Source organism: Perognathus longimembris, chromosome 2, assembly GCF_023159225.1.
Source record: "Perognathus longimembris pacificus isolate PPM17 chromosome 2, ASM2315922v1, whole genome shotgun sequence".
NCBI classification, from domain to species: Eukaryota; Metazoa; Chordata; class Mammalia; order Rodentia; family Heteromyidae; genus Perognathus; species Perognathus longimembris.
In genome coordinates, this window is record NC_063162.1 from 9,481,297 (window position 1) to 9,508,464 (window position 27,168).

Genomic DNA, 27,168 nt, shown 5'->3' on the forward strand with positions numbered 1-27,168 from the left:
TCTAGGTCAGGTAGACATATATACAATATACAATGTATCAAGAACATATACAGTAGCCACGTGGCCAAGCCCAAGACAATTCGCTTAGGGCTTTAAATGTAATGTCGATATTGGACAATATGTAGACAGTACCTACAGTAAATTTTTAAAAGCCATATCGAGGCTTGAACTCAGAGCCTTGTGCTCTTGCTCAGCCTTTTCACTGCAGGCTGCTTCACTACCACTTGAACCACAGCTCCACTCATGGCTTTTCTTGGTGGCCAACTGGAAATAAGAGTCTCAAAGACTTTTCTGCCAGGGCTGGCTTCAAACCATGATACCCATATCTCAGCCTCTAGAGTAGCTAGGATTACACAGGTGAGCATCTGGTGCCCAGCTAAATTATTTTTAATCTGTTTGTAAAAATTATAAAGGAGAGCAACTGTATTTGGACATAATTCTGTCCAAGGCCAGGAGGGGCTGGCTACCTGTCAGCCAGTACAGCCATTTTTGTGGGACTATTTGGCATTGGAGATGTTGACATTAGGAAATGTTAATTTTTTGGGGGGGGCAGTCCTGGGGCTTGGATCAGGGCCTAAGCACTGTCCCTGGCTTCTTTTTGCTCAAGGCCAGCGCTCTACCACTTGAGCCACAGTGCCACTTCCGGCTTTTTCTGTTTATGTGGTGGGGAGGAATCGAACCCAGGGCTTCCCTCTCAGTTGGTTCCTCCCAAGCCATTTGCATCAAGAAAGCAGCAAAAGCCCTTTAGAGGCAGACTCAGTAAGCACTGGGCCTCAGGCTTGGTCCACATTGTTTTGCAGAGAATTGTTCCCACTTGTACCCTATTCCAAGGCTACAGGGTCCCCCGATGGGCCCCTAGGCCCACCCTGGCTTTGAGCAACAGACCTTATTAGGCTATTAGGTCCCACAGACACAAAGCCAGCCCACTCAAACCTGGGCTCAGCTCCCTGGGTCTGGTGTCACTGTCCAGAATGGTGCTACTTATCCACATCAGAGAGCAGTGTTGGGGACACCCTTACCCCACCTCATCTACAGGATGCCTCATCTACTCAACTGTCCAGAAAACCATGGCCTTAGCTGCCATCCAGCTCGGCACAATAGCGCCCCCTGCTGGTGCTGCTCTTCACAAACCTGTGGACAAGATTGAAATGGACTCCTGGTGCCAGGTGACCAAGTCAATTCCTCACGTGGCCCTGGAAGAGCTTGGCCTTCCTTGGTAGTTCCCTTTCCTCATTCTGAACCAACATCTGGATCTACACCTAGGCTATGGGCTTCTCCGGGCCTTCCTATAAGCTGTCCCTTCTTCTCTGGACTGACTTGTACATTAATCATTGTTTTCAGGTCTCCAGGGTTCACAGGACTGAACAAGGTGCCCTTGCCATAGGATCCCATTTTACCCCGAACCCCCATCAGGTATAGCCTTGGCTGCATTAGTTCCCCAGTAGACTCTTCAAGGCAGCATTTTCCCTTCAGGTAGCTCCAGGTCAGAGCAGAAGGTGGGTCCCTGTTTGGACACTGGAGCAATGTTTCCAATACACCCTACTCATATCACCAAAGACTGAACCTTGTAACCTTTCTGTTTTTCTTAGGCCAAATGAAGGGTTATTTCCAATTTTCATAAGAAGGACTTTCAGAGCAGCCCCAAATGAACCCATAATTATCTACCAGATGGCTTGTCTGGCCACAGGTTTACACTAAGCAAAATTAGTGGTAGAGAAGGATGGGCAAAGGCTGACATCATCTAATAGGTGTGTGGACAGGAGCAGGCAGATGGAGAACATGGAGAAGGCTTTAGCTCTCAGGTCACGTGATCCCTGACGCCTTCAGGGCTGGAGAAAAGGGTGGTTTTCTTTTTTCATGACTATGAAAACACTTTAATTTCTGTATCATAACTTTGTGATTTTAACAACCTTGATCAATAGCTAAGGACATTATGAGAAAAATGATGGAGAAAAAGACGTTAGTATTGTTTGTCACAAAGTGCAAATTTAATTCTCACTTGTTGGCCTCAGTAAACATCATCTCATTCCAGGTCCTCACTGTGCCCACCAGGAAGGAGGGGAAAGCTTATTTTGTTTGTTTTACTTAACAAATGTATAAGAACAAGGGGAAAAAAAGATCCAATACAAACTTCCTGCCAACATGTTTCCAGGTAAGATTTTTGAAGGACAGCAGTGCTGAGTGAAAAGTAATCTTTCCTAATTAATATGAGTAGACATAATGAAATGAGTATCTAATGTAGACCTCTGTGCTTATTAGGCATCTGTAACATCAACGATGAAAAAGGTACACATGGTCAGACTACTTTCACTGAAGCCTTTCAAGATGCTTACGTTCTCTGGTCTAGGCCCCTGCAAGAAGCCGATCCACTCCCTTACCAATCCTGTGAAGGCTTTGTTTAAGGCCCAGAGATTCATACTGAAAGGGGCGTCTATGGATGCTACCAGATAAGGACTGGTTTCTTTCCTAAATATTGCCAGGGCGGGGCTAATGAAGAGTGCCGATGGCTTAAATCTGCCAAATGCCTACATTCTGTGCAGTATAAATATGGATTCTTAAAATTGTCTAAAGTATAAAATCTCTGCAAAACCCTCATAATATAAGCAAAACATTCAAAGGCCCGGGGTGGGGGGGGGGATCTTTTACAAGAAAGTGCAACTGCAGAGCCTCTTGAATGATCTAGACAGTTCTGCAGAAAGCTTAGCAGTTTGGCTCAGAAAGTAGAGTTCCTCGTGAGGCATTACAGTTCTTCCCGGAAGAATACAAACCAAAACTTCAGGCAGCTTTCTGAAAATCAATGTTAGTTTATGGCTACGCGAGGAGGCACAGGGGAATGCGTTACTGAGGCTCTTCCCTCGCTCCGGACAGTGCTGGCTCACACCGTGTGTAGTGGAAACAGCGCTCTCACACGGACAGCAGGCAGGGACGAAATCACAGTGGGATTTCAGGGCTTTTGGGGTCAGATCTCAGTACTTTCAAATAAATGGCTAAAAAATATAACATTTCCTCTGTAATCTTCAGTAATTTACGTCGTTAATGGAAAATCAGGGTGAAAGGAAAGCTTGATGTCAGCCAACCAGACAGTGCGGCTCACAGTCAGATTTTCAGCATTTGCTCAGCCGCTGCTAGATGGTATAGATAGTTTTCGGTTGCTGGGGGAAATCGTTTCTGCTTTAGGGCCTCCAAGTTGAGGACTCTCTTCCCTCCATCGTTGGAGACTTCAGAAAATGGTGCTAGGTTGGTGAAGATTTCTTTTGTTTTCAGGGCAATATCCTTCAATAGAGCAGAATACAAAGCAGTATGTTATTGGTACCTAAAAATCTGAAATTTTTCCTCTAGAATTCAGCTGTTAATCAGACTTAACTTTACAAGTTATGAAAACAAAATGACTTGGAAAAATCAGCATCACAGGTATTTTTAATGCCCTGTAAAATCATTTTAAAGCAGCATTGAGTGTAATCATGGTGTGAACAACTCATCAATTTCCAGAATCTTTTTTTTTTTTTTTTGCCAGTCCTGGTCCTTGGACTCAAGGCCTGAGCACTGTCCCTGGCTTCTTTTTTTTTTTTTTTTTGGGGGGGGGCCAGTCCTGGGCCTTGGACTCAGGGCCTGAGCACTGTCCCTGGCTTCCTTTTGCTCAAGGCTAGCACTCTGCCACTTGAGCCACAGCACCACTTCTGGCCGTTTTCTGTATATGTGGTGCTGGGGAATCGAACCCAGGGCCTCATGTATACGAAGCAAGCTCTCTTGCCACTAGGCCATATCCCCAGCCCCCCCCCTCCCCCCCGGCTTCTTTTTGCTCAAGGCTAGCACTCTGCCACTTGAGTCACAGTGCCACTTCTGGCCATTTTCTGTATATGTAGTGCTGGGGAATCGAACCCAGGGCTTCAAGTATACGAGGCAAGCACTCTTGCCACTAGGCCATATCCCCAGCCCAATTTCCAGAATCTTTTCACCTTCCCAAAGAGAAACTACACCATAGCAGTACCTGTTCATCTCTAACCCTCAGAATCCCCTTCCTCTACTTCCTATTAAATCTGCCCATTCTGAGTAAGTGCATTCTTACCCTTAATATCATTATGCCATTCATTATTGTATCATTAGCATAATTCCCATTCATTTTGTAGTATGAATAAAACATCTTTTTTTTTTTGTCAGTCATGAGGCTTAAATTCAGGCCTACATGCTGTCTCTGAGCTCTTTTGCTCAATGCTAGTGTTCTACCACTTTGAGTTACACCACCACTTATAGTTTTCTGGTGGCTAACTGGAGAAAAAAATCTCACAGACTTTCCTGCCTAGGCTGACTCTAACTGCAACCCTCAGATCTCAGCCTCCTGAGTAGCTAGGATTACTGGCGTGAGCCACTAGCACCCGGCTTCAGTTTTATTTTCCTAAGGCTGAATAATTTCTATTGTCTTGGTGCACACTACGTTTTGTTTGCCCATTCGTTTGTTAGACACTTGGGTGACTTCCTCCTTTTGCTGACTCTGATCAATGCTGCTGTGACCACAGACATGCAGACATCTGAGCCTGCCTTCAGTGCCGTGGGCATATGCCTAGGTGTTTACTGTTGGAAGGCCTCTCTTCCTAAAAGCCCCACTGCACCGCCCCTGACTGCGTGCGCCTGACGACTCACCAGAGCTCTCGCAAAGTCATGTTTTGGGGCCTGGTTGGCTGACATCCTTTACTCATTTAAGTATTTTTCAACCCCACAACCTGCTTAACTCCTTCACATTCCTTCCCACGATTTCAGACATTATGCAGCCACGTATGTCATCATTTCTAGTCTGTGAAGCAGAACCCAAACCTAAATAATCTGGAACTCAAACCTCCATATGTGACCAACGCTGTAAAAATGAGTGATTCTTTTCTAATGTTGGCAAGGGGTGGGCAAAGGATTAGTGATTCTTATTTACATGGACACAAATGTCCAGATCCTTAGGAGAAATGCTAGCCGTTCTCCCTGGCCATGGGTAGACAGGCCACTTACACTGAACAGGAAGTGCTGTTAGCCAGTCCCTGCCAGAAGCCTGACCTTCTGCTCATCTCACTATCTCAGAAAGCTCTTTTACCCCTCCTCAACATTCTCCATCTCAACCCCTTGCTTCTGTCACAGCACTTATCTATGTATCTGCTCCACTAAAACAGGTCCTATGACAGCAGGCCTTGGCTCCTGCTGTTTTGTACTGCCGGCGCCCATGGAGCGCGCACTGAGTCTGCAAGTGCACACATGAAGAAATGTATGGGAGGACTGTTTGAGGACAGCCTGCTTCCCAGAAGTGCCCTGGTGGCATAGGTGAAGACAAAGTAGGCAGTTGCTCAGGCCCTAGTGTCTAAGATGGGTTTGGATGGGCAGGGAGAGGCAAGGCTGGACCCCTGAGAAGAGAAACAAGGAGCTGGGAACAAGCCAGAGGCATAGGGGCAGCAAAGAGAAGAGATGGAGCCAGAAGGGTTCTGATACCCATGGAAAGGCCCAGTCCGCCAGCCTGGCAAGGGCAGAGGGAGGGCGCCTGCAGGTGTACTTGGATATTCTTTTTTTTGCCAGTCCTGGGGCTTGGACTCAGGGCCTGAGCACTGTCCCTGGCTTCTTTTTGCTCAAGGCTAGCACTCTACCACTTGAGCCACAGCGCCACTTCTGGCTGTTTCCTATACATGTGGTGTTGGGGAAATGAACCCAGGGCTTCATATATAGGAGGCAAGCACTCTTGCCACTAGGCCATATCCCCAGCCCCGCACTTGGATATTCTGTCCGCTTGGCAGACAGACTCCAGGAGGCGCTGCCCTGCGGGCCATGGCAGCAGTCCTTTTTTTTTTTTTTTGCCAGTCCTGGGCCTTGGGCTCAGGGCCTGAGCACTGTCCCTGGCTTCTTCCCACTCAAGGCTAGCACTCTGCCACTTGAGCCACAGCGCCACTTCTGGCCATTTTCTGTATATGTGGTGCTGGGGAATTGAACCCAGGTCCTCATGTATACAAGGCAAGCACTCTTGCCACTAGGCCATATCCCCAGCCCCGGCAGCAGTCCTTAGAGAGTACTTTGTTTCTGAAGTCAAATCCACATAGGTAAGACCGTAGCTGTTAACAAAGGGCTCGACTCTAGTACAAGTAGAAAAATAAGTGCCATTTCTATATCAATATGGTATTAATTTCTGGACCATGTCAACTCAACATCGTAAACAAGTACTTTTTTCCCAAAATTGACAGCATAGCTAGTCTCCACAAATTCAGATTATATACACAAATACATAAGTAAATGCATGTATTTATACTTGTATTTATAGAAAAGGACCAGCTAGCAAAGCTAGATGATGACCACCTATCTACCTCCTCAGGCTCAGGCAGCAATCTGTTTACATCGTGCCTCTGTGAAAACTCTCTTAGCAGAGAGTGCTCTGGGCAGGCCTGGAGAAGCATTCGTCCAACTGCGTGTCTCACCGCCAGGGGTTGGCTTCAGCACCGGCCAGCGACAGCCATGCCCACGTTGGCCTGCACCTGTGTCCGTCATCACTGTGCCCATCACAGCCCGGCATGCTGGTGGCCTGTCCCAGGCACCTCCCTCTGCCTCGGCACTGTGCTGCTGGGACGCCTACAAAGGTGACGAATGGGATCAGGGAGTTACCTGAATAACCTGGCTATCTGACTTCTCCGGGTCTTCTGCAGACTGAACAATGAGCTGGCCAATCTCTTTGTGTAGTTTGCCCATTGTCATGGCCTCTGTGAGAGTAAGAAAAAGGTGCTGGGTGAATATTTACAACTTTACGTAATTAGAAATAACCATGCCGTCTAACTAGAAACGGAAGACCATTCCTACAGGGTGTTGATTACTAAACACAAATGGAACGACACGGGGCTGAGAATATGGCCTAGTGGTAGAGTACTTGCCTCGCATGCATGAAGCCCTGGGTTTGATTCCTCAGGACCACATATATAGAAAAGGCCAGAAGTGGCGCTAGAGCTCAAGTGGTAGAGTGCAAACCTTGAGCAAAAAGAAGCCAGGGACAGTGCTCAGGCCCTGAGTTCAAGCCCCAGGACTGGCAACAAACAAACAAACATAAAAAGGAATGGCATACTGGAGGTAAGGCATGAGCATAACTTATACTCTCCGTGGGCCAAACATAATAATAATAATAATACACCAACACCGAATTGAACTTCCCCTTCACACCTACCTGATAAGAATTACTTTTTTTTTTTTTTTTTGGCCAGTCCTGGGGCTTGGACTCAGGGCCTGAGCACTGTCCCTGGCTTCTTTTTGCTCAAGGCTAGCACTCTGCCACCTGAGCCACAGTGCCACTTCTGGCCTTTTCTATATATGTGGTGCTGGGGAATCGAACCTAGGGCTTCATGTATATGAGGCAAGCACTCTACCACTAGGCCATATTCCCAGGCCAAGAATTACTATTTTTCCAGAAAAAAAAACTGAGCAAAAAAACCCCTGACTACACATCAGCAGCAACTGGAAGGCAAGAGCCAGTCGTTCACAGTGAAGAACTTGAGCGAATCTTTGTGGGGAAGGTTGCGAAGGACGTGCTTCCTGTCAGTGTGGCGGGGAACTGCTGAGAACCACGTGGGCTCAGGCCCTTTGCCACCAGTGGAGGAAACAGCACATAACCACAGCCAGACTGCTGTCTGCAACAGGCTGACAGAGTTCTTGTCACCTCCAGGGACAAACTCCATTCAAATGGTGCCAACAGGGATGCGCTTGCTTTACACCAGCAGAGAAGAGATGCCTCTGGCCTCAAGCCTCAGTTTAAGTGGCCTTGGCCACAGCTAGTTTTCTCTCTCTTTGGCTTTACAAAAGGCAGTATCTGAGCCAGATGTGGTAACATTTTTAATCCCAGTACCCGAGAAGCTGAGGAAGGAGGATTGAAAATCTGAGGCTAGCTAGACTACATAGTAAATCCCTGTCTCAACAAAGAAAGTAAGTAATCTGGGCCAAGAACTTGGCTTAGTGGTTGAGTGCTTACCTAGCATGCATGAAACCCTAGGTTCAATTCCTCGGCACCACATAAACAGAAAAAGCAGGAAGTGGTGCTGTGGCTCAAGTGGCAGAGTGCTAGCCTTGAGCAAAAAGAAGCCAGGGACAGTGCTCAGGCCCTGAGTTCAAGCCCCAGGACTGGAAAAAAAAAATTACCTTCCTCTTCCTCCCTCCTTCCCTCTCTCTCTCTCTCTCCCTCCCTCCCTTCCTTCCTTCCTTCTGTCCTTCCTTCCTTTTTTCCCTTTCTCTCTCTTTTGTTCTTTTTTCCTTCTTTTTTTTTGAGAGAGAGAGAGAGAAGAGAGAGAGAGAGAGTGTGTGTGTGTGTGTATGTGTGTGTGTGTGTGCGCTTGCGCACACACACGCATGCCAGTTCTGGGGCTTGAACTTAGGGCCTCAGTGCTGTCTCTGAGCTTTTATTGCTCAAGGCTAGCACTCCACCACTTGAGACACAGCGCCGCTGCTGGCTTTTCTTTTGGTAGTTAATTGAAGATAATAGTCTCACAAACTTTCTTGCCTGGGTTGGCTTCAAACAGTGATCCTCAGATCTCAGCCTCCCGAGAATGAACTATGGGCACCCAGCCCAATGCTGGCTTTCTTAATTTGAAGTTGCTAGATAAAACCTCACAGAGCCAGAATCTAAAACAGATTCCTAACATGCTAGCGTTCAGCTGTTCATGCTTTTAGGAAAAAGTTGATGACCACACAAAGCTATTACCATTAATCTTGTCTGTATTGCAAACATGTCTAAGTATGAAAGAACAAATGACATGTTCTAGACACTGAAAAATGTCTCCAGCTTCCACAGACCAGCTTAAGAGGGCTCTTAAGTACTGGTTTCCAAATATCATCCTAAAAATAAGCCAGGTGCTATTGCTTCACGCCTCTAATCATAGCTACTCGGTAGGTAAGATCTGAGGATCAGAGTTCAAAGCCAGACAGAACTGGACTCCATTTGTTATTGTTGGTGGTGGTAGTGGTAGGGCTTGACCTCACCTCAGGGCTTGGGCACTGTCCCTGAGCTTTTTTGCTTAAGGCTAGTGCTCTACCACATTAAGCCACAGCACCACTTGCGGTTTTCTTATGGACATGAGTCACATGGACTTTCCTGCCCAGGTTGGTTTTGAACCTTGATCTTCAGATCTCAGCCTCCTGAGTAGCTAGGATTACAGGAGTGAGCCACCAGAAGTGGTGCTACCGCTCAAAGTAGTAGACCATTAGCTTTGAGTGAAAAGGCTCAGGGTCAGTGCCCAGGCACTGAGTTCAAGCCCAATGAACAACCAAAACAAAACAAAACAACAACAAAAACTGCTTGGCTTGTATCTAAATACATGCCAATAACAGCACAGAGACAAACAGAATAGAATAGAGAACTAACCTTTTGCAAGTGGAGCAATGCTGATCTCACTATCGGCCAGATTCACGAACACATCATACAGGTCTGGTCTATTGTTCACCTCCAAATCTACAAAGCCCGCAATGTAACCTGTATTACAAAGATGATCAAATTATTGGAGCAGGAAGAAATCATGATTTGAATGTATCAAGAGAGAACTGAGTCTCACAGGTTATCTACTTTTCTTCATAGTCTTACTTATGCAGGAATATTTGCTGTACCTTATGGCACTGATTAAAATTATATTAATGTTAACTGCTGGAAGAAATCTGCACAGCTCAAAATGTTCCAAAGTTTGACTTCAGTGTCAAAGAGCAGGGTTGAAGGAAAGCATTTGCTTTTTTGTCATTGTTATTTGGGTCAAGAATGCCTGAGGAGGGGCTGGGAATGTGGCTTAGTGGTGGAGTGCTTGCCTAACATGCATGAAGCCCTGGGTTGATTCCTCAGCACCACATAAACAGAAAAAAACAGAAGTGGTGCTGTGGCTCAAGTGGTAGAGTGCTAGCCTTGAGCAAAAAGAAGCTCAGTGACAGCACCCAGGACCTGAGTTCAAGCCCCACGACCGACAAAAAAAGTCATGTTGCAGTAAAGGAACACAAATGACAAATACATAAGCAACATAAAACAACCTTGTTAGGAATCAGGAAATGTCAGGTTAACGCTACAGTGGAATACCCCTACATACAATTCAAGTTGGCAAACAGTTTGAAGTTTGATAACACTACTTGGTGTTAAGGGGCATGGAAAACCAGACCCTCTCCTCTATGTTATACCAAAGGCAAACTGGCACAATCTCTGAGGGATGTATTAGACACTATCAGTTCTACTGTATTACTACATTATTTTCAGAATCTTACTATTATACAAGTATAAAAATATCATTTAAAAATAGCTTTCCTAGGGCTGGGAATATGGCCTAGTGGCAAGAGCACTTGCCTCGTATACACGAAGCCCTGGGTTCGATCCCCCAGCACCACATATATAGAAAACGGCCAGAAGTGGCGCTGTGGCTCAAGTGGCAGAGTGCTAGCCTTGAGCAAAAGGAAGCCAGGGACAGTGCTTAGGCCTTGAGTTCAAGGCCCAGGACTGGCCACACACACACACAAAAAAAATAGCTTTCCTTGGGGAAAAAAATATGAGAAGGCTTAAGATAATGTCTGGAGTTTAAAAATCAAATCACTTCTAAAGAATCTTAGATTGAGGGCTGGGAATATGGCCTAGTGGCAAGAGTGCTTGCCTCCTACATATGAAGCTCTCGGTTTGATTCCCCAGCACCACATATATGGAAAACGGCCAGAAGGGGCGCTGTGGCTCAAGTGGCAGAGTGCTAGCCTTGAGTGGGAAGAAGCCAGGGACAGTGCTCAGGCCCTGAGTCCAAGGCCCAGGACTGGCCAAAAAAAAAAAAAAAAAAAAGAATCTTAGATTGAATTTAGGGGTGGGGACCAGGTCAGTGGTAGAATGCTTTACTAGCATGCACAGGGCTCTGGGCTGGATCCCAGATAGTAAGTTTTATGTGAATTTTACCACAAATTTTAAGTTAGAAGTATTTTTAGCTAGGCATCAATGGCTTACACTTGTAATCCTAGCTATTAGAGAGGCTATTCTAGAGGTTTGCAGTTTGAGTCCAACCTGAATAGAAAAGTCCTTGAGATTTCATTTCCAGGTAATCAGCAGAAAGCTAGGTTGGAGGCATGGCTCAAGGGATAGAGAGTCAATTGTGAGAAGCAAGCCTAGCAAGTGTGAGGCCCTTGAGTTCAATCCCTGGCACCAGAAAATAAAAATAAACAAACAAATAAGCACAGCTTCTCCTCCCCCAGATGCTGCCGCCTACCTGTGCACATCTGCAGGGCTTCCAGCTCATCGGCACTGAGGTGCACATAGGAATGCAGGATAGTCCAGTCCTGTCGATGCCACACCAAGGCAGGCAGAGTCCTGGGGAATCAAAGCAAGAACTCTATGGTTGCTGGCCCACACCTTGGGTGCTCACTTCCTCATCCTGAGAGGAAACAAAGGAGTAGAGTCCTGTGGCTACTCAGGGGCAGAGGACAGACCGATGTACCTCAGTGGCAAAGCACTTGCCTAGCAAGTGCAACATCCTGGGTTCGATCCCCAGTACCAAAAAAGAAAAGACAAAAAAAAAATAGTTAAAATGTCATATCTATGTGTACTAGGGCTTGAACTTAGGGCCTGCACATTGTCCCTGAGGGTTTTTTGCTCAAGGTTAGCGCTCTACCACTTGAGCCACATGCTCCACTTTTGGCTTTTTGGTGATTAATTGGAGATAAGAGTCTCAAGGACCTTCCTGCTTTGACTGGCTTTGAGTCTTGAACCTCAGACCTCAAGCTTCTGAGTAACTAACATTACAGGTGTGAGCCACTGGCATCTGGCTAACAATGTCAAATTTTAAACTCTACTTTTTGGGTAAGATCAGCTACAAAAAGCTACTAATAACCCAAGTAGTCCCTGTGAGCAAGAAATTCTATAGAAGTCTCCCATTTATACTTAAGATTCTGGCCATACTTGCAAATCATGTCATGTTTGTTTTCAGACATGAGTTTCCATAAAAATTCTAAAGGCAGCACAGGTACTGTAGGAAGATATACAGAATTTGTCTGTAGCTCTGGAAATCCCTGGTATGAGGTAACAGCTCAGCAGCTAAGAACACGCAGTTTAAAAAGCATTAGGTGGGCTGGGGATATGGCCTAGTGGCAAGAGTGCCTGCCTCATATACATGAGGCCCTGGGTTCGATTCCCCAGCACCACATATACAGAAACTGGCCAGAAGTGGCGCTGTGGCTCAAGTGGCAGAGTGCTAGCCTTGAGTAAAAAGAAGCCAGGGACAGTGCTCAGGCCCTGAGTCCAAGCCCCAGGACTGGCAAAAAAAAAAAAAAAAAAAAGCATTAGGTCATGCTGTAGCAAAATACAGAGTTTGGAGGCCAGACAGGGAGGGTGAAAATTCTGGTGCTCTCACTTAAGGTAAAACAATTATAATCCTAACCATCATTCCTAAAACAGATATTAAGGGCAAAGCACATGATTAAGCACATTACATATTCCTAGTCTCAAAACTAAACTTAAGAAGCAAGTCTTATAATCTTCATTTTATAAATAAAGACATTGAGGGTTAGGGACACTCACTGTTTTACGTGGTCACAGAGCTAACAAACTTCCCTCTGAAGAATTGATACCTAGGCCTTTCTGTCTATAAAGCCCTTCTCCTTTTTATTAGCTTCCCACTTACCCTTTGCCAGCCCTCAATTTTCTCATTCATAAAACAGAGTAATGATGCTTCCTTGAAGAAGCTTAATAATTTAAGATGTCTTAGATAATGCTCATGATGCAATAAACTCAGCACAAATGCTAACTCATCTTAACTTTTCAAAAAGAATTGAAGGACAAGTTAGATTTAGTAAATAAAAACTCACTGTATTATAATGAGAAAGTATGGTAAAATGGAGTCGAGAAAACAACACACTGCAGAGATTAAGGCCAGGTGCTGGTGGCTCCTGACTGGAATGCCAGCTACTCAAGGAAGTTACGATCAGAGGACTGCAGTTTGAGCCAGCCCAAGCAGGAAGGTCTGTCTGACTCTGATCCCAAATTAATACTCAAAAAACCAGAACTGGAGCCATGGCTCAAATGGTAGAGTGCTGGGGCTGGGAATATGGCCTAGTAGCAAGAGTGCTTGCCTCCTACACATGAAACTCTCGGTTCAATTCCCCAGCACCACATATATGGAAAACGGCCAGAAAGGGCGCTGTGGCTCAGGTGGCAGAGTGCTAGCCTAGAGCGGGAAGAAGCCAGGGACAGTGCTCAGGCCCTGAGTCCAAGGCCCAGGACTGGCCAAAAAAAAAAAAATGGTAGAGTGCTAGCCTTAAGCACAAAAAGCTTGGACAGTGTGCAGGCCCTGAATTCAAGCCTCAGGATAGGAACAAACAAACAAACAAAAACCCAGAGATCAACAAACTGTGAACTGTGGGCCAGCTGTCTGTCTTTGTGTATAAAATTTTATTAACAGAGCCATACTCATTCACTACATATGTATTGTATATGGTTACTTTCCTGTTACTCAGGCAGCTAAGAAGTTGGGACAAAGACCATATAGCTCAAAGCCTTATATATTTATTCTACAGAAAGAAAAGTTTGTTAACTCCCTATTTCTTTCTTTTTTTTTTTTTGGACAGTCCTGGGCCTTGAACTCAGGGCCTGAGCACTGTCCCTGGCTTCCTTTTGCTCAAGGCCAGCACTCTACCACTTGAGCCACAGTGCCACTTCTGGCCGTTTTCTGTATATGTGGTGCTGGGGAATTGAACCCAGGGCCTCATGTATACAAGGCAAGCTCTCTTGCCACTAGGCCATATCCCAAGCCCCCTAACTCCCTATTTCTAATGCTGAAGAAGAATCAGTCCAAAGTCAGTGACCTTGAGCCACTAGATTTAAACTGAACCATCAGACCAAAATGGTGTGTGTGTGTGTGTGTGTGTACATGTATGTGTGTGCTTGTCCTAGTGCCTGAACCCAGGGTCTTGTGCTCTCATTTGTTTCTTTTCTTTCCACTTACAACTGGAGCTCGGCTACTTGAGCCATGCTACCAGTGCAGCATTTTGCTGGTTAATTACAGAAAGAATCTCAAGCTTTTCCATCCAGGATGGCTTCAGACTATGAGCCTCAGATCTCAATCATGTAAGTAGCTAGAATTTTAAGTATGAGCCATGGGGCCAGGCTAGTACACACTATTTATACCAAATATGCAATAGAACACAGCACACAGCAGCATGTAGTATCTCAATCTCCCAAGAAAATTCACTGTTTAAATAATTAATGAGGATACCTGGTGAACTCTTGGACAGCTTCTATTTTGGGGTGATAGATGACAATTCGTTTTTTTAGCATCAGTGCAGTGTGTAATATAACAGTTTCCATTCCAAATTGGGATACAATGTCTAAAAATAAACAGAAATTAGCATGTTACTGCATTAAGTATTATGTAATGGCACAGGACTTTTAACAAAAAGAATTCTCATCATACAAATACAAAACTCATTTTTAATATAGAAGATAGACTTAAGCAGATGTTAAGCACAGAAGACCTTATTTTGTGGGTAGGTATATTATCCATATGTGTCTGCATGCCAAGGTGATTCTTAGCTGCTGATAACTGGCCCAGAAGGGGCTCTAGGATGGATATACAGAGAAGCCGGACCAACAAGGAAGTAAAATGAAATAAATGATGTGAAGAACCAATATCTTTCTTACTCCTTATGTAAAAATTCATGAACCCCCCACCCGGGACATTACTTAGCTCCTTACCAGCTAACTTGAAGGAGCACTAAACATCTCAACATTCCCAGAAAACACAAAGGATGGCAGGTAGGGTATAGCGTGGTGGCATCAGTGGTTAAGATCTGAGGATCATGGTTCAAAGCCAATCTGCATAGGAAAGTCTCTAAGACTAATTAACCACCAAAAATCTGGAAGTGGCTCAAGTAGTAGAGCACTAGCCTTGAGCAAAAAAGGCCCCTGAGTTCAAGCCCCAGGACTGGCACACACACACAAATAAAAGCAGTCAGGTGCTGTGGAAGGACATGGAGGAATGGAGGACAGCCTCATCTTCAGAGTTCCCCTTTTCCTTCTTCTAGATTTACAGAGTAACCTCTGCCACGTTGGATTTTTCAATTAGGGACTCTGGACCAGCAGTTTGAGGGCTCTAGATGGAAGAGCTGCTAAGAAGAAAAGAATAACTATGAAAGTCAGGGGAGCCCTCAAGCCAAGAAATTCAGCTTACTGGTGAAAGAACATTTTGATAGGGATGTATGGGGTTAAAGTGTCCTCCTGTGTAGAAAACACAATATGGAGATGAAAAGGAGACCTTTTGTTATTGGCCTGGGTTTTGTTTCTTCTTTCTTTGCCTTTTCTTACCTTTGATGGAACCTGCCAGGTATGCCTTTCGAACATCGAAGTCCTTACTAAGGAATGACCCATTTTCTTCACTCTGGCATATCCCCTTGGTGAGAACGGCAATGTAACTCTCCATCATTTTAACTGGGCTCCCATGTTTCAGGTACATTCTGTAAGAAAGGGTAAGAAGTGGCCATGCCTTCCCTTGGTGTGAATCACATGGCGAGGTTAGGGAGTGGTACTTTCTACACAGTCTAAAGCCAGCCTGCTAATGTACTTCTGCATGTCTAAACCTTCCCAAATGTATTTCTTCTCTCATGAAGTTAGAAAACACCTGCCAGATCTACCATAATTCTCTGAAGGCAGCTCTCTCTTTACATATGGAGAAGACTATAGAACTTCCCTATCAAAAGAGAATTAACTATGGGCTTTCTGAGGCTCATTATTCCCAGCAATATTGCATTATGTCTTTTTATGTCAAATGTTCTCGAATAATGTTCTTAGTCATACAACTCTGTTTTACTGCTGCGATTTCCTTTGGCAGGAAGTTTTATGCATTGTTCACAGCAAAAGCAGTAATTAGCTGTAGAGCCCATACTTATTATCAGAGCTCCCAGAGGTAGCTATATTTAGATAATTAAGAAATCCAAGCTCTTTCAAGTTTCCAGTGATAAATGCACAGTAGAAACATTTTTCAAGTTAAGACTTCTGGAAAAAAAAAATGCTGACAGGAAACTGATCGCATTTATAGCTCAAGTGTAGCACTGTTCTCTTCCCCTTGAAAATTCGTCAGAACAAATAAAACCAAATACCACTGGGAGCTGGTGGTGGAGCTCAATGGTAGGAAGGGTGTCTTGCCTGCAGGAGGCCTTGGGTTTCATATGCAGCACCAAAAAAAGAAGAGAGAAAGCTAGCTGTTGGTGGCTCATGCCAGTGATCCTACCTACTCAAGAGGCTGAAATCTGGACTGGGAATGTGGTTTAGTGGTAGAGTGCTTGTCTAGCATGCATGAAGCCCTGGGTTCAGTTCAGAACCACATAAATAGAAAAAATCCGGAAGTGGTGCTGTGGCTCAAGTGGTAGAGTGCTAGCCTTAAGCAAAAGAAGCTCAGGGAGAGTGCCCAGACCATATTTTTCAAACCCAAGGGCTGGCAGAGAGAGAGAGATACAGAGAGAGAGAGAGAGAGAAAAGAGATCTTAGGACTGTGGTTTGAAGTCAGCCTGAAGTCCATAAGACTTTCCAATAAACTATCCAAAAAGTGGAAGTGGAGATGTGGCTCAAGAGGTCAAGCATGAGCCTGGAGCCAAAAACTCAGAGATAGCATCCAGGCCCTGAGTTCAAGCCCCAGTACAGAGATACACACACATACACATACACACACACACACACACACACACACACACACACACACACACAGCATGAAGGAAGAAAAGAAGGAAGGAAAGAAGGAAGGAAGGAGAAGATAGGAGGGAAAGAAGGAAGGAGGGAAGGAGGGGAAGAAGAGGAGGAAGTGCATCACAGTGAGCAGCATGCCATAAAGGTGCACCATGTTATCCTCTCTCTGATGAAAAAGTGATTTCTCTGAGTGTGTACATGCTTGTGTGTGTAGGTGTGCGTGGGCGTGTGGGTATATACATGCAGGCTGAGGGCAGAAAGGGCAGGAGGAGGGTGGCAATAGCAGAGGCCTCATTTCTTCCCTGTGACAGGAGAATCCAGAATACTATAATGCATTCTGCAGAAGCTAGAAAACCTCTGGGCTTCCACCTGGGCAGAAGGTAGGGTCTGAAGCAACCCTGCCTTCGGGGGCTCAGAATATTTCCCAGGGAATTCTGCTGAGTAACCTAATCCTGACGCAATCAAGTGCAGTGGAGTCCAGTGTTTATTCAAAAACACGTCTGCTGTGATTTTAGTTTGTGGCTTCTAGAAAGAGTCTCTTCAAGTAGTAACAACCTCCCCTGTGTCAGTGCCACATCAGCAGATAGTTGTTTATATTCTAAAGTGAGCCACATGCCTGGAATTTGTCATCAGATATCAAGAAGGTTTTTGTACTGTGCTAGCTGCATAACCTGTAAGAGCTTACTCAAAATACAATCTAACTTTTAGGTAATGAGAAGATTTTGTTTGCTTCTTGTTTTCTGCTCTGGTGTACCATGGGGTGTGGGTGTGTGTGGGGGAGTATGCATGTATTAAAAAAGGGAAAAAGTTGGGAGTGTTGGTGGTTCACCTGTAATCCTGACTACTCAGAAGGATGAGATTGAGGATCATGATTCAAAGCTAGCCCAGGGAAGAAGTCTGTAAGAATTTTATCTCTAACTATCCAAAAAAAATTCTAGAAGTGGAGGGGTGGCTCAAGTGGTAGAGCACCAACCTTGAGTGAAAAAGCTAAGGGAGAGTGGGAGGCCCCAAGTTCAAGCCTCAGTACCAACCCACACCTACAAAAAGACAAAAGGCATCCATTTCCTAAGCCTACAGTGTTGAAAACGTACACAATTCCTTTCCTTTCCCATAAAATCACTGGAACCAATAATAGGTCAAGGGTTATACATAGCATCTAGAATTACAATTTTACCTAATGGAAATATTAAAAGCCAAACCCCCCAGTACTAGGGAAAAAAAAGATTTTAAGCCCATTAGACAAAAGAGTGGACTGGTACGTTTTATTTTTTTGGTGGTACTAAGATTTTAACTTAGGGCCTCACACTTACACTTTGGTGAAAGGTGGACACTATACTACTTGAGCCATCTGCAAGATCTTTTATGTTCTTCCTTCTTTCCTTCCTTTCCTTTCCTGCCAATCCTGGGACTTGAACTCACAGCCTGGGCACCGTCTCTGAGCATCTTTTGCTCAAAGCACTCTACCACTTGAGCCACAGCGCCACGTCTGGCCTTTTCCGTTTATGTGGTACTAAGGAATTGAACCTAGGGCTTCATGCATGCTAGGCAAGCACTCTACCACTAAGCTACATTCCAGCCCCTTTCTTTTACTTTTGTACCAGTACCAGGTCTTGAGCTCAAGGCCTGAGTACTGTTTCTTACATTTTTTACTCAAAGCTAGCACTCTACTACTTGAACCACAGCTTCACTTCTGGATTTTTGGTGGTTAACTAGAGAGAAAAATCTCATGGCCTTTCCTGCTCAAGCTGGCTTTGTACCATGGTCCTCAGATCTCAGCCTACTGAGTGGTTAGGATTAAAGGTATGAGCCACCACACCTGGCTCTGTGTTGGTTATTTCTTGAGATATGGTCTCACTTTGTGCTTAAGCTGGCTTGGATTGTGATCCCCCCACCCCATTTGCACTACTGCATGTCCTTAGAGTGACACGTACATACCACTATATCCAGCCACTGGTCAAGATGGAATCTCACATGGACTAGCATTAAGTTGTAATGCCTTTGATCTCTGCCACCAAGCAGCTATGATTATAAGCATGAGCAACTATGTCTAACTGAATTAGTATATTCCATACACATATATGTATATACACACACTTTGTTGGTCATAGGGCTTGAGCTTAGAGTCTGAGCACTGTCTCTGAGCTTTCTACTCAAGGCTAATGCTCTACCATTTTGAGCCACAGTTTTCTGGTGGTTAATTGGAGATAAGAGTCTTCATAGACAGACTTTCCTGCTCCAGCTGGCTTCAAACCATGATCCTTAGATTTCAGCGTCCTGAGTAGCTAGGATTACAGGCATGAGCCACCAGCACCTGGCTCAATAAATTTTTTTTTTCAGGCAGAAAAGAGTTTATTGGGGGGAGAGTAAACTGCTGGCCCAGACAATATGGAGGCGCTCAGAGGACAAAGGGGAAGGAAGAAGAGAAGAAGAAGAAAAAGAGATAAAAGAGATAGAGAGCTCAATCAATATTTTTTATAGTTCAGCTGAAACTGAGTCTACTTTAGTCATGGTTGAATCTCCATTAAGTTTACTCAAAATGGGGCTGGGAATATGGCCTAGTGGCAAGAGTGCTTGCCTCATATACATGAAGCCCTGGGTTCGATTCCTCAACACCACATATATAGAAAATGGCCAGAAGTGACACTGTGGCTCCAGTGGTAGAGTGCTAGCCTTGAGCAAAAGAGAAGCCAGGGACAGTGCTCAGGCCCTGAGTCCAAGCACCAGGACTGGCAAAAAAAAAAAAAAAAAAAAGTTTACTCAAAATGTCACACACAGACCTTGATATATATGAAGCAGCTGGTCAGTTCCTAAGGCACTTAACTTACTCATTTTACTAGGGAAATTCCTAGACAGGAGGTAAGGAGAAGTAACAGACCAAAAGTGGCAAGTGCCCCAGATACCCAGGAAGTATAACAGCCGGCAAACTGCTTTTTCTCTTCTCCCAGCCCACTTTCCCAAATCAGAACAGAAGTCAACAAAGCAGAAAAAAAAGGTTCTCTCTACAGAACAGCCCTAAATAGCTGCTACAGATAAAGCTGTACAGCTGAGAGACAGAGGGATGAAATCTACTTCCTCTGTGAAGAAATCTGTTGTGCCACTACTGAGTGAGATTTCCATTTTGGTATATTAGCATTTAACAGTTTTATACAGACCTACACAATATCCTAGTGAAGGCAGCATATTTCTCTGGGTTAAAATCTTTGGCGGTCAGAACAATAGAAAAATGAGTCACCTGTCCAAAAGAAACAAACAAAAAAAAAGGTACACTTTTTAAAGGTACTTTAATAGAATTTAACAGATACTGTGATAGAATAGTAATTTTATTATTCTAACAAACCTCGCATACAAGATAACCAGCACTAAAAAGCAAAAAACTAAATTTAGATTTTCACATGCTTCTATCATATATATATACGTGTCTGTATAACTCCCCTTCCTCCCTCCCTCCATTCCCATTATTAGGGCTTGTACTCGGGGTCTCACGCTGTCCCTTAGCTTTTCTGCCTAAGGCTAGCAATCTACCTCCACTTTGGCTTTTTGCTGGTTAATTAGAGATGAGAGTCTCCAGAATTTGTCGGCCTAAGCTGGCTTTTGAATGAACTTTGAACCTTAGATTTCAACTACCAGAGTAGCTAGGACCACAGGTAAGAGCTATTTGTAGCTCTCAAACTTCTACAATTCTTATCATTCATAAGCAAATAAAAAACCTTTTCTTAGCTAGGTACTGGTGGTTCTTGCCTGTAATCCTAGCTACTCAGGAGGCTGAGATCTGAGGATCATGTTTTGAAGCCAGCCCCCAGCCAGGGCAAGAAAGTCCAGGAGACTCTTATGTCCAATTAACCACCAAAAACTGGAAGATGAGCTGCAGCTCAAATGGTAGAGCACTAGATTTGACCAAAAAAGCTCAGGGATAGTGCCTATGCCCTGAGTTCAAGCTTTAGAACTGGTGCGTGTGTGCACATACACACATTCAAGCTTTAGAACTGGTGTGTGCTTGTGTGCGCATGTGCTCACACATGCACACACACACAAATTCTTAACTCTGCCAAGAATAATTACGTCCTCTACAATAGTTATTTTATTTTGTGCCAATACTGGGGCTTAAACTCAGGGCTTTCAGCTCTTAATCAGCTTTTTTGCTCAAGGCTGATTCTCTACCAGTTGAGCCACAGCTCTATTTCTGCTTTTTGCTGTCTAGTTTTTTTTTTTGTGTGTGTGTGTGTGTGTGTTTTTTTTTGCCAGTCCTGGGCCTTGAACTCAGGGCCTGAGCACTGTACCTGGCTTCCTTTTATGCTCGAGGCTAGCACTCTGCCACTTGGGCCACAGTGCCACTTCTGGCCATTGTCTATATATGTGGTGCTGAGGAATCAAACCTAGGGTTTCATGTAAGCACTCTTGCCATTAGGCCATATTCCCAGCCCCCTTGCTGTCTAGTTCGAAAGAAGAGTTTTGTGGTTTTGTCTACCCTGGCTGGTTTCAACCTTTGATCCTCAGATCTTAGCCTCCTGGGTAATTGGGATTACAGATGTGAGCCTATCACCTAGCTACAATAGTTTGTAGTTATGATGAAAATACTTGTCACTTTTAATCAGCTATGGCTTTAAGCTAAATTTACATCTCTACTTCATCATACTATAAACTTGATAAAGGGGAGTACACTGCAAATTTCTGTACTAATCACAACTCTACCAACCACGCAGTTATAAAAGGAATGAGTGTGACAAAAGAAAATTCATACTGAAACTAATATTTCATAAGGTCTGCAGCGAAAGGTTATGGGAATACTCTTATCTCACTTTAAATACCTTTTGCAAGACAGAAGAATCTGGAACTTCAGTTGTTGTGATATAAAACCATGTTCGTCTGTACTGACCAAAGACAAAGGGATGGAGAAGTTTGCTTTCATCTGTAAGGCAGCATTTTCTGAGCAGCAGATTCCTTAATGCAGCTGTCGTGGAAGGATAACACCAGACCCACAGAACTTCTCCATTTGTGTCCTTTTCTATGGTGGAAAGATGGTCACTGTGAGAATGTCAAACAGCAGCAAGGAAGTGAATTGATTGGTTACTGAGAAACACTAAGTGGAGTCAGTTTTAATAACTCATTTTATAAAGCAACCTAGGGTACTTGAGACCCCAAATCCCATGAAGCCATGATTTTGAATTTTAGCCCACTTCAGTAAATAGCTTTTTTTTTTTAAGTAAATAGGTTTTTATAACAAACCATAAATGATAATCTAGCCTTACCTGGGCACTAGTGACTCACACCTGAATTCCCACATACTCAGAAGGCTAAGACCTGGAAGATCACAGGTTGAAGCCAGCTCGGGAAGAAAAGAGTTCCCAGATTCTATTTCCAATTAACCAGCAAAAAGAGGAACTGGAAGTATGGCTCAAGTAGTTGAGTACCAGCTCTGACCAAACAAGCTGAGACTGTAAGACTAAGTTCAAAATCCTTGTACCAGAAAAAAGAAAAGAAAAAATATACACTTTAGCCCTTAGATATGATAGAATTCCTCCCTATCTTCTGCCACATAAATGTTTACTAATTTGTAACTACCTAAGTTTTTATCTTGTGAGAAAAATCTGTTATAAATATATAGAAAAGTTTGTTAAAGAAAAAAAAAGAGGGCTGGGAATGTGGCTTAGTGGAAAGTGCTTGCCTAGCATGCATAAAGCCTTGGGTTTAATTCCTTGGTACCACATAAACAGAAAAAAGCCAGAAGTGGTGCTGTGGCTTAAGTGATAAAGAGTGCTAGCCTTGAGCAAAGAGAGGCTCAGGGACAGGGCCCAGGCCCTGGGTTCAAGCCCCAGGACTGGCAAAAAAAAATTTTTTTAATTAAAAAAAGAAAGAAAGAAAGAGGACTGAGTGGTAAAGCCTACCAACAGAGTGCAAATATAAAGCAATCCCTGGTTTCCATCCCTAGCGCTGGGGGAACACAAAATAATTGGATATGATGTAAATTTTTTCAAAACATGTCACACATCAATTGTGCAAATACTGCACTGAAATTTTTCCTTAATTTACTTTTGGGGGGCTTGAACCCAGGGCATCCTGCAAACTAGACAAATACTCTACCACTACATAGGCAGTCCCTAAAAACTTTTAAAATATTTATAAAGGTTATCCAGTCCTATGTGTGCCATTAAACATCTCTGTGTGTGTATCTTTCTTTCTATATATGTATGTATATGGAAGGGAGGAAGGAATGGAGGGAGGAAGGGAGGAAAGAAAAAGAAAGGAAGGTCTAGGATTGTCCTAGCAGAAGATCACAATAGCTCAAGAGCTATGCCCGTATGAACACATAGGATGATGCTAAGAGAAATGAACTTCAAGTTATGGAAACAAGTGGTATATCACTGTTGTAGTTATTTTCAACATGCCACGTGAAACCATGCCCTTTTTCCCTCTTTTTTCTGTATTCCCTTCTGGTGGTTTTACCCTTAATAACACTGTAACTGATTTTAGTACCTTGGATATTGTATATATGTGTATTGGAACTAGGAAGGGGAAAGGGAATACCAAAATCAAGAGACAAGGGATAAAAAGACAAACCAATGCAACAGCAATACTTATAAAAACTATATGGTGTAAACCAATTGTACAACTCACGGGGAGAGGAAAATGGGGAGGGGGAAGGCAAGGGAAAAATGAAGGAGTAGCCAGTTGCACAAGAAATGTAATCACTGCCTTACACGAAACTGTATGTTTAATGTAACTGCCTTAGTATGAAACTGTAACCCCTCTGTACTTCACTGTGGCTCAAGTGGTAGAGTGCTAGCCTCAAACAAAAAAACTGGAACAGCACCCAGTACTGAGTACAAGTCCCAGGACCAGCACACATACACACAAAATATATCATCAAAAGAACAGGAGTGGGGCTGGGAACGTGGCTTAGCAGTAGAGTGCTTGCCTAGCATGCATGAAGCTCTCTGTTCCATTCCTCAGCACCACATAAACAGAAAAAGCCAGAAGTGACACTGTGGCCCAAGTGGTAGAGTGCTAACCTTGAGCAAAAAACAAAAAACAAAAAAAAAACAGGGACAGTGCCCAGGCCCTGAGTTCAAGCCCCTGGACTGGCAACAACAACAAAAAAAAGACAGGAGGGGGGAAATGGAGGAGGATGAAGGAAGGGGTAACACTGACCAAGAAGCATTTAGGAATTGTAAGTACTTTGTACTACTACTACTAAGTCATCTTGTTCAGTTACTTAAGTCAGAATTTAACTGGACCTTAATTCAGGAGTACCTTCTAACAAGACTCAGATTCATGGCTCTGTTTTGAAGCGGTTTTAAAATCACATCAGAAATGAACACAGGAAGCCATTCCCAGATTCACCCTTTAGAGACATTGAGAATTCCAGTTTGGCTAAGCCTAAGCAATGTTCTTGTACACTAGAGGACAGCGTTCAGGGGTGTGTTCAAGTAGCAGGAGAATTAAGACTTTTTCCAAAGGGACCTGACAGACGTTCACCTCTGCTAGGAGTGGAGGTTTGGGGGTTACCCCGCAAGGATCTAGTCCTGGCTCAGCCATTTCCGAGAGTGTATCCTGCATGAGTGACGCCCAGGGCCTTCGCCTGACGTTACCCCCGCTTCCCGGGCCGGCGTCCTCAGCCCCCACCAAGGTCCCCACCCCGGTTGCACAATAGAGCGAGCGGGCGCCGAGGCGACAGTCACGCGGGGTCCCCCCGCTCCCCGGAGGCCGCGGGCTCCGCCGGCGCTGCCGCCCCGCGCAGCCTCTCGGCCTCGGGCAGACCCTGGGCCTCCGGCTCCGCGGGGCAACCCCGGGCGAGCAGGAGCCCCCGTCCCGCATGTGGACGGCCGTAGTTGCCGCAGGCCCCGCGCGCAGCCCCCGGCCAGGGAGACCAGGAGGCCGGCCCAGGCTGGGCAGGCCCCGGCTCAACACGAGGGTGCCCCACCCTCCCTTCGCGGGCGGCGCTGGGGACCGAGACGGAACTGGGGTGCGGGCCTGCCGGGCAGGGTGCCTGCGTCCTCACCGATCAGCCCGACTCCGAGCATCAGCTGGGTGTCGGTCGCCTCAGCCGCAGCCATCTTCCGCCGCCGCCGCCCCGGCTCTGAGGCGCAGGCCCCGCCCACCTCCGGGCCGGGCCCGCCCACCCAGGGCCCCGACCCTCCCTAGCCCCGCCCACCACGCCAGGACTTCCTACGAACTCCTTGGACACCGCACCCTTACCGCGGCACACCAAGCATCCGGCCTGGTCCCAGGCCTTCTCCACATTCCACTCTAGTCTTCCTTCCCCTCCTGACTTTTTCCTCCTTCTACCTCTGCCTCCGCATTCTAGCTCTACTTTTTCTACCCTCTTTCTGCCTATAAAACCAAACTGTTCTCAGCTCAAAAGCCAAGACGATCTTTAACTTTGTTAGAACTTTTGTCTTATACACGGGGCTGGGAATGTGGCCTAGTGGTAGAGTGTTTGCTTCGCATGCATGAAGCCCTGGGTTCCATTCCTCAGTACCACATAAACAGAAGAAGCCAGAAGGGGTGCTGTGGTTCAAGTGGTAGAGTGCTAGCCTTGAAGAAAAGAAGCTCAGGGACAGTGCCTAGGCCATGAGTTCAAGCCTGGCACAGAAGAGAAAAAAAAAGTTGATATGTGCCAGGAACCGGTGGCTCCAGGCTGTAATCCTAGCTATTCAGGAAACGGAGATATGAGGATCTTGGTTCAAAGACCCTATCTCCAATTAACCACCAGAAAACCAGAAGTGGCTCTGTGGTAGTGGTAGAGTAATAGCTTTGAGCAGAAAAACTCAAAGATACACCCCAGGGCTGGGAATATGGCCTAGTGGTAGAGTGCTTGCCTCACATACATGAAGCCCTGGGTTCAATTCCCCAGCACCACGTAAATAGAAAAAAGTCAGAAGTGGCTCTGTGGCTTAAGAACTAGAGGGCTAGCTTTCAGTAAAAAGAAGCCAGGTGCAGTGCTCAGGCCCTGAGCCCAAGCACCAGGACTGGCAAAAAAAAAAAAAAAAAAAAAAAAAAAGACGCACCTCATCACCCCCACCCCCACAAAGTTGGTACATGCATGCATACAATTTTTTTTCATTAAAATTTTTTTATTGTCAAGATGATGTACAGAGGAGTTACAGTTACATACATAAGACAGTTTCTTATCAAACTTGTTACCTCCTCCACATGTATACTATTTCATAGTATAACAGAGATATAGAAATTTCTTTTGCTGAAACACAGCCTCCTCATGTGGGCTCCAAATGTCCAAAGGGAAACTAAAAGCAGGACAAAAACCTAGCCTCCTTGACTACATTTGTCTACTCTGAATTTTCCCTTCAATCACCCTGGAAAGCAGGTAGAACAGAATGATGGAGAAACATCTGACAAGACTTGAAACTGACCCTCAGACAACAGTGACTTTCTTAGGGTGATTCATTGAGAGCAAAACCCAACTTCTCTGGAAGCCCTCAACTTAATAATTGTTCATACTGTTATACAAGAATTGGATTGGGAGATACCGAAAAGCCACATTTTGAGAGGTTAAATCTCGAACCTTTATTAGAAAGCCAAAGACTGCAGATGGACTCATATCCCAGAGAACCTGCAGCTCCAAAATGCAGCTTATAAAGGCAAAAATCACATGATTCAGGTAGGGAACTAAACCTATCAAAAGTGTATTTACAGGAGCAAAGCAAGCTCTCTGGACCTACCAGGGCTTAGGGCACTAATTCCCTGGAGCAAAATTTTCCTGGAGTTAAACTACTTGACACATCTGCAATTCAGAGAATGTGGCTTAGAGGAAGAGTGCTTGCCTAGCATGCATGAAGCCCTGGGTTCAATTCCTCAGCACCACATAAACAGAAAAAGCCAGAAGTGGTGCTATGGCTCAAGTGGTAGAGTGCTAGCCTTGAGCAAAAGAAGCTCAGGACAGTGTCCAGGCTGAAAGCAAGCAAGGAAGGAAGGAGAGAGAAAGAAAGAAAGAAAAGTGCAGAAGAGCCTGGCAGTGGTAACTCATGCCTGTAATCCTAGCTACTCAGGAGGCTGAGATTTGAGGATTGCAGTTTGAAGCCAACCTGAGCAAGAAAGTCTGTGAGGGGCTGGGAATATGGCAAGAGTGCTTGCCTCGCATACATGAAGCCCTGGGTTCGATTCCCCAGCACCACATATATAGAAAATGACCAGTAGTGGCACTGTGGCCCAAGTGGTAGAGTGCTATCCCTGGGCAAAAAGAAGCCAGGGACAGTGCTCAAGCCCTGAGTCCAAGGCTCACGACTGGCCAAAAAGAAAAAGAAAAAAAAGAAAGTCTGTGAGAAGCTTATCTCCAATAAAAGCCAGAAGTGGAGCTGTGGCTCAAGTGGTAGAGTGCTAGCCTTGCAAACAAAATTAGAGAGCACTCAGGCTCTGAATTCAAGCCCAGGATTGGTACACACACACACACACACACACACACACACACACACACACACACACACACGTGCGCGCACACACACAAAGTTGCAGAAGAAATCAAACCTGCCAACACATTATCTTAAGACTTC

General features: G+C 44.9%; 1 protein-coding gene and 1 long non-coding RNA gene across 5 annotated transcripts; one reads left to right on the forward strand and one right to left on the reverse strand.

Annotated features, from left to right (window-relative positions):
- Positions 1 to 1,964: 1,964 nt before the first annotated feature.
- Positions 1,965 to 24,750, reverse strand: Dennd10 (DENN domain containing 10). 4 transcript variants are annotated; one of them, XM_048338144.1, is made up of 9 exons: positions 24,660 to 24,744; positions 21,469 to 21,665; positions 19,816 to 19,895; positions 15,290 to 15,438; positions 14,202 to 14,313; positions 11,202 to 11,302; positions 9,353 to 9,448; positions 6,619 to 6,713; positions 1,965 to 3,273 (listed from the first exon to the last, which is right to left on the reverse strand). In XM_048338144.1, the coding sequence occupies exons 1-9, from the start codon at positions 24,712 to 24,714 to the stop codon at positions 3,097 to 3,099; spliced, it is 1,062 nt and encodes a 353-aa protein (XP_048194101.1). In that variant the 5' UTR covers positions 24,715 to 24,744; the 3' UTR covers positions 1,965 to 3,096. The 4 variants fall into 4 exon arrangements, with proteins under 4 accessions (XP_048194101.1, XP_048194100.1, XP_048194102.1 ...); XM_048338143.1 differs by having other exon boundaries at positions 9,353 to 9,460; XM_048338145.1 differs by lacking the exon at positions 19,816 to 19,895 and having other exon boundaries at positions 9,353 to 9,460; positions 24,660 to 24,750.
- Positions 11,601 to 12,979, forward strand: LOC125346004. Its single transcript, XR_007209836.1, has 2 exons — positions 11,601 to 12,054; positions 12,275 to 12,979. It is a non-coding gene; the product is annotated as an uncharacterized LOC125346004 (long non-coding RNA).
- Positions 24,751 to 27,168: the final 2,418 nt, after the last annotated feature.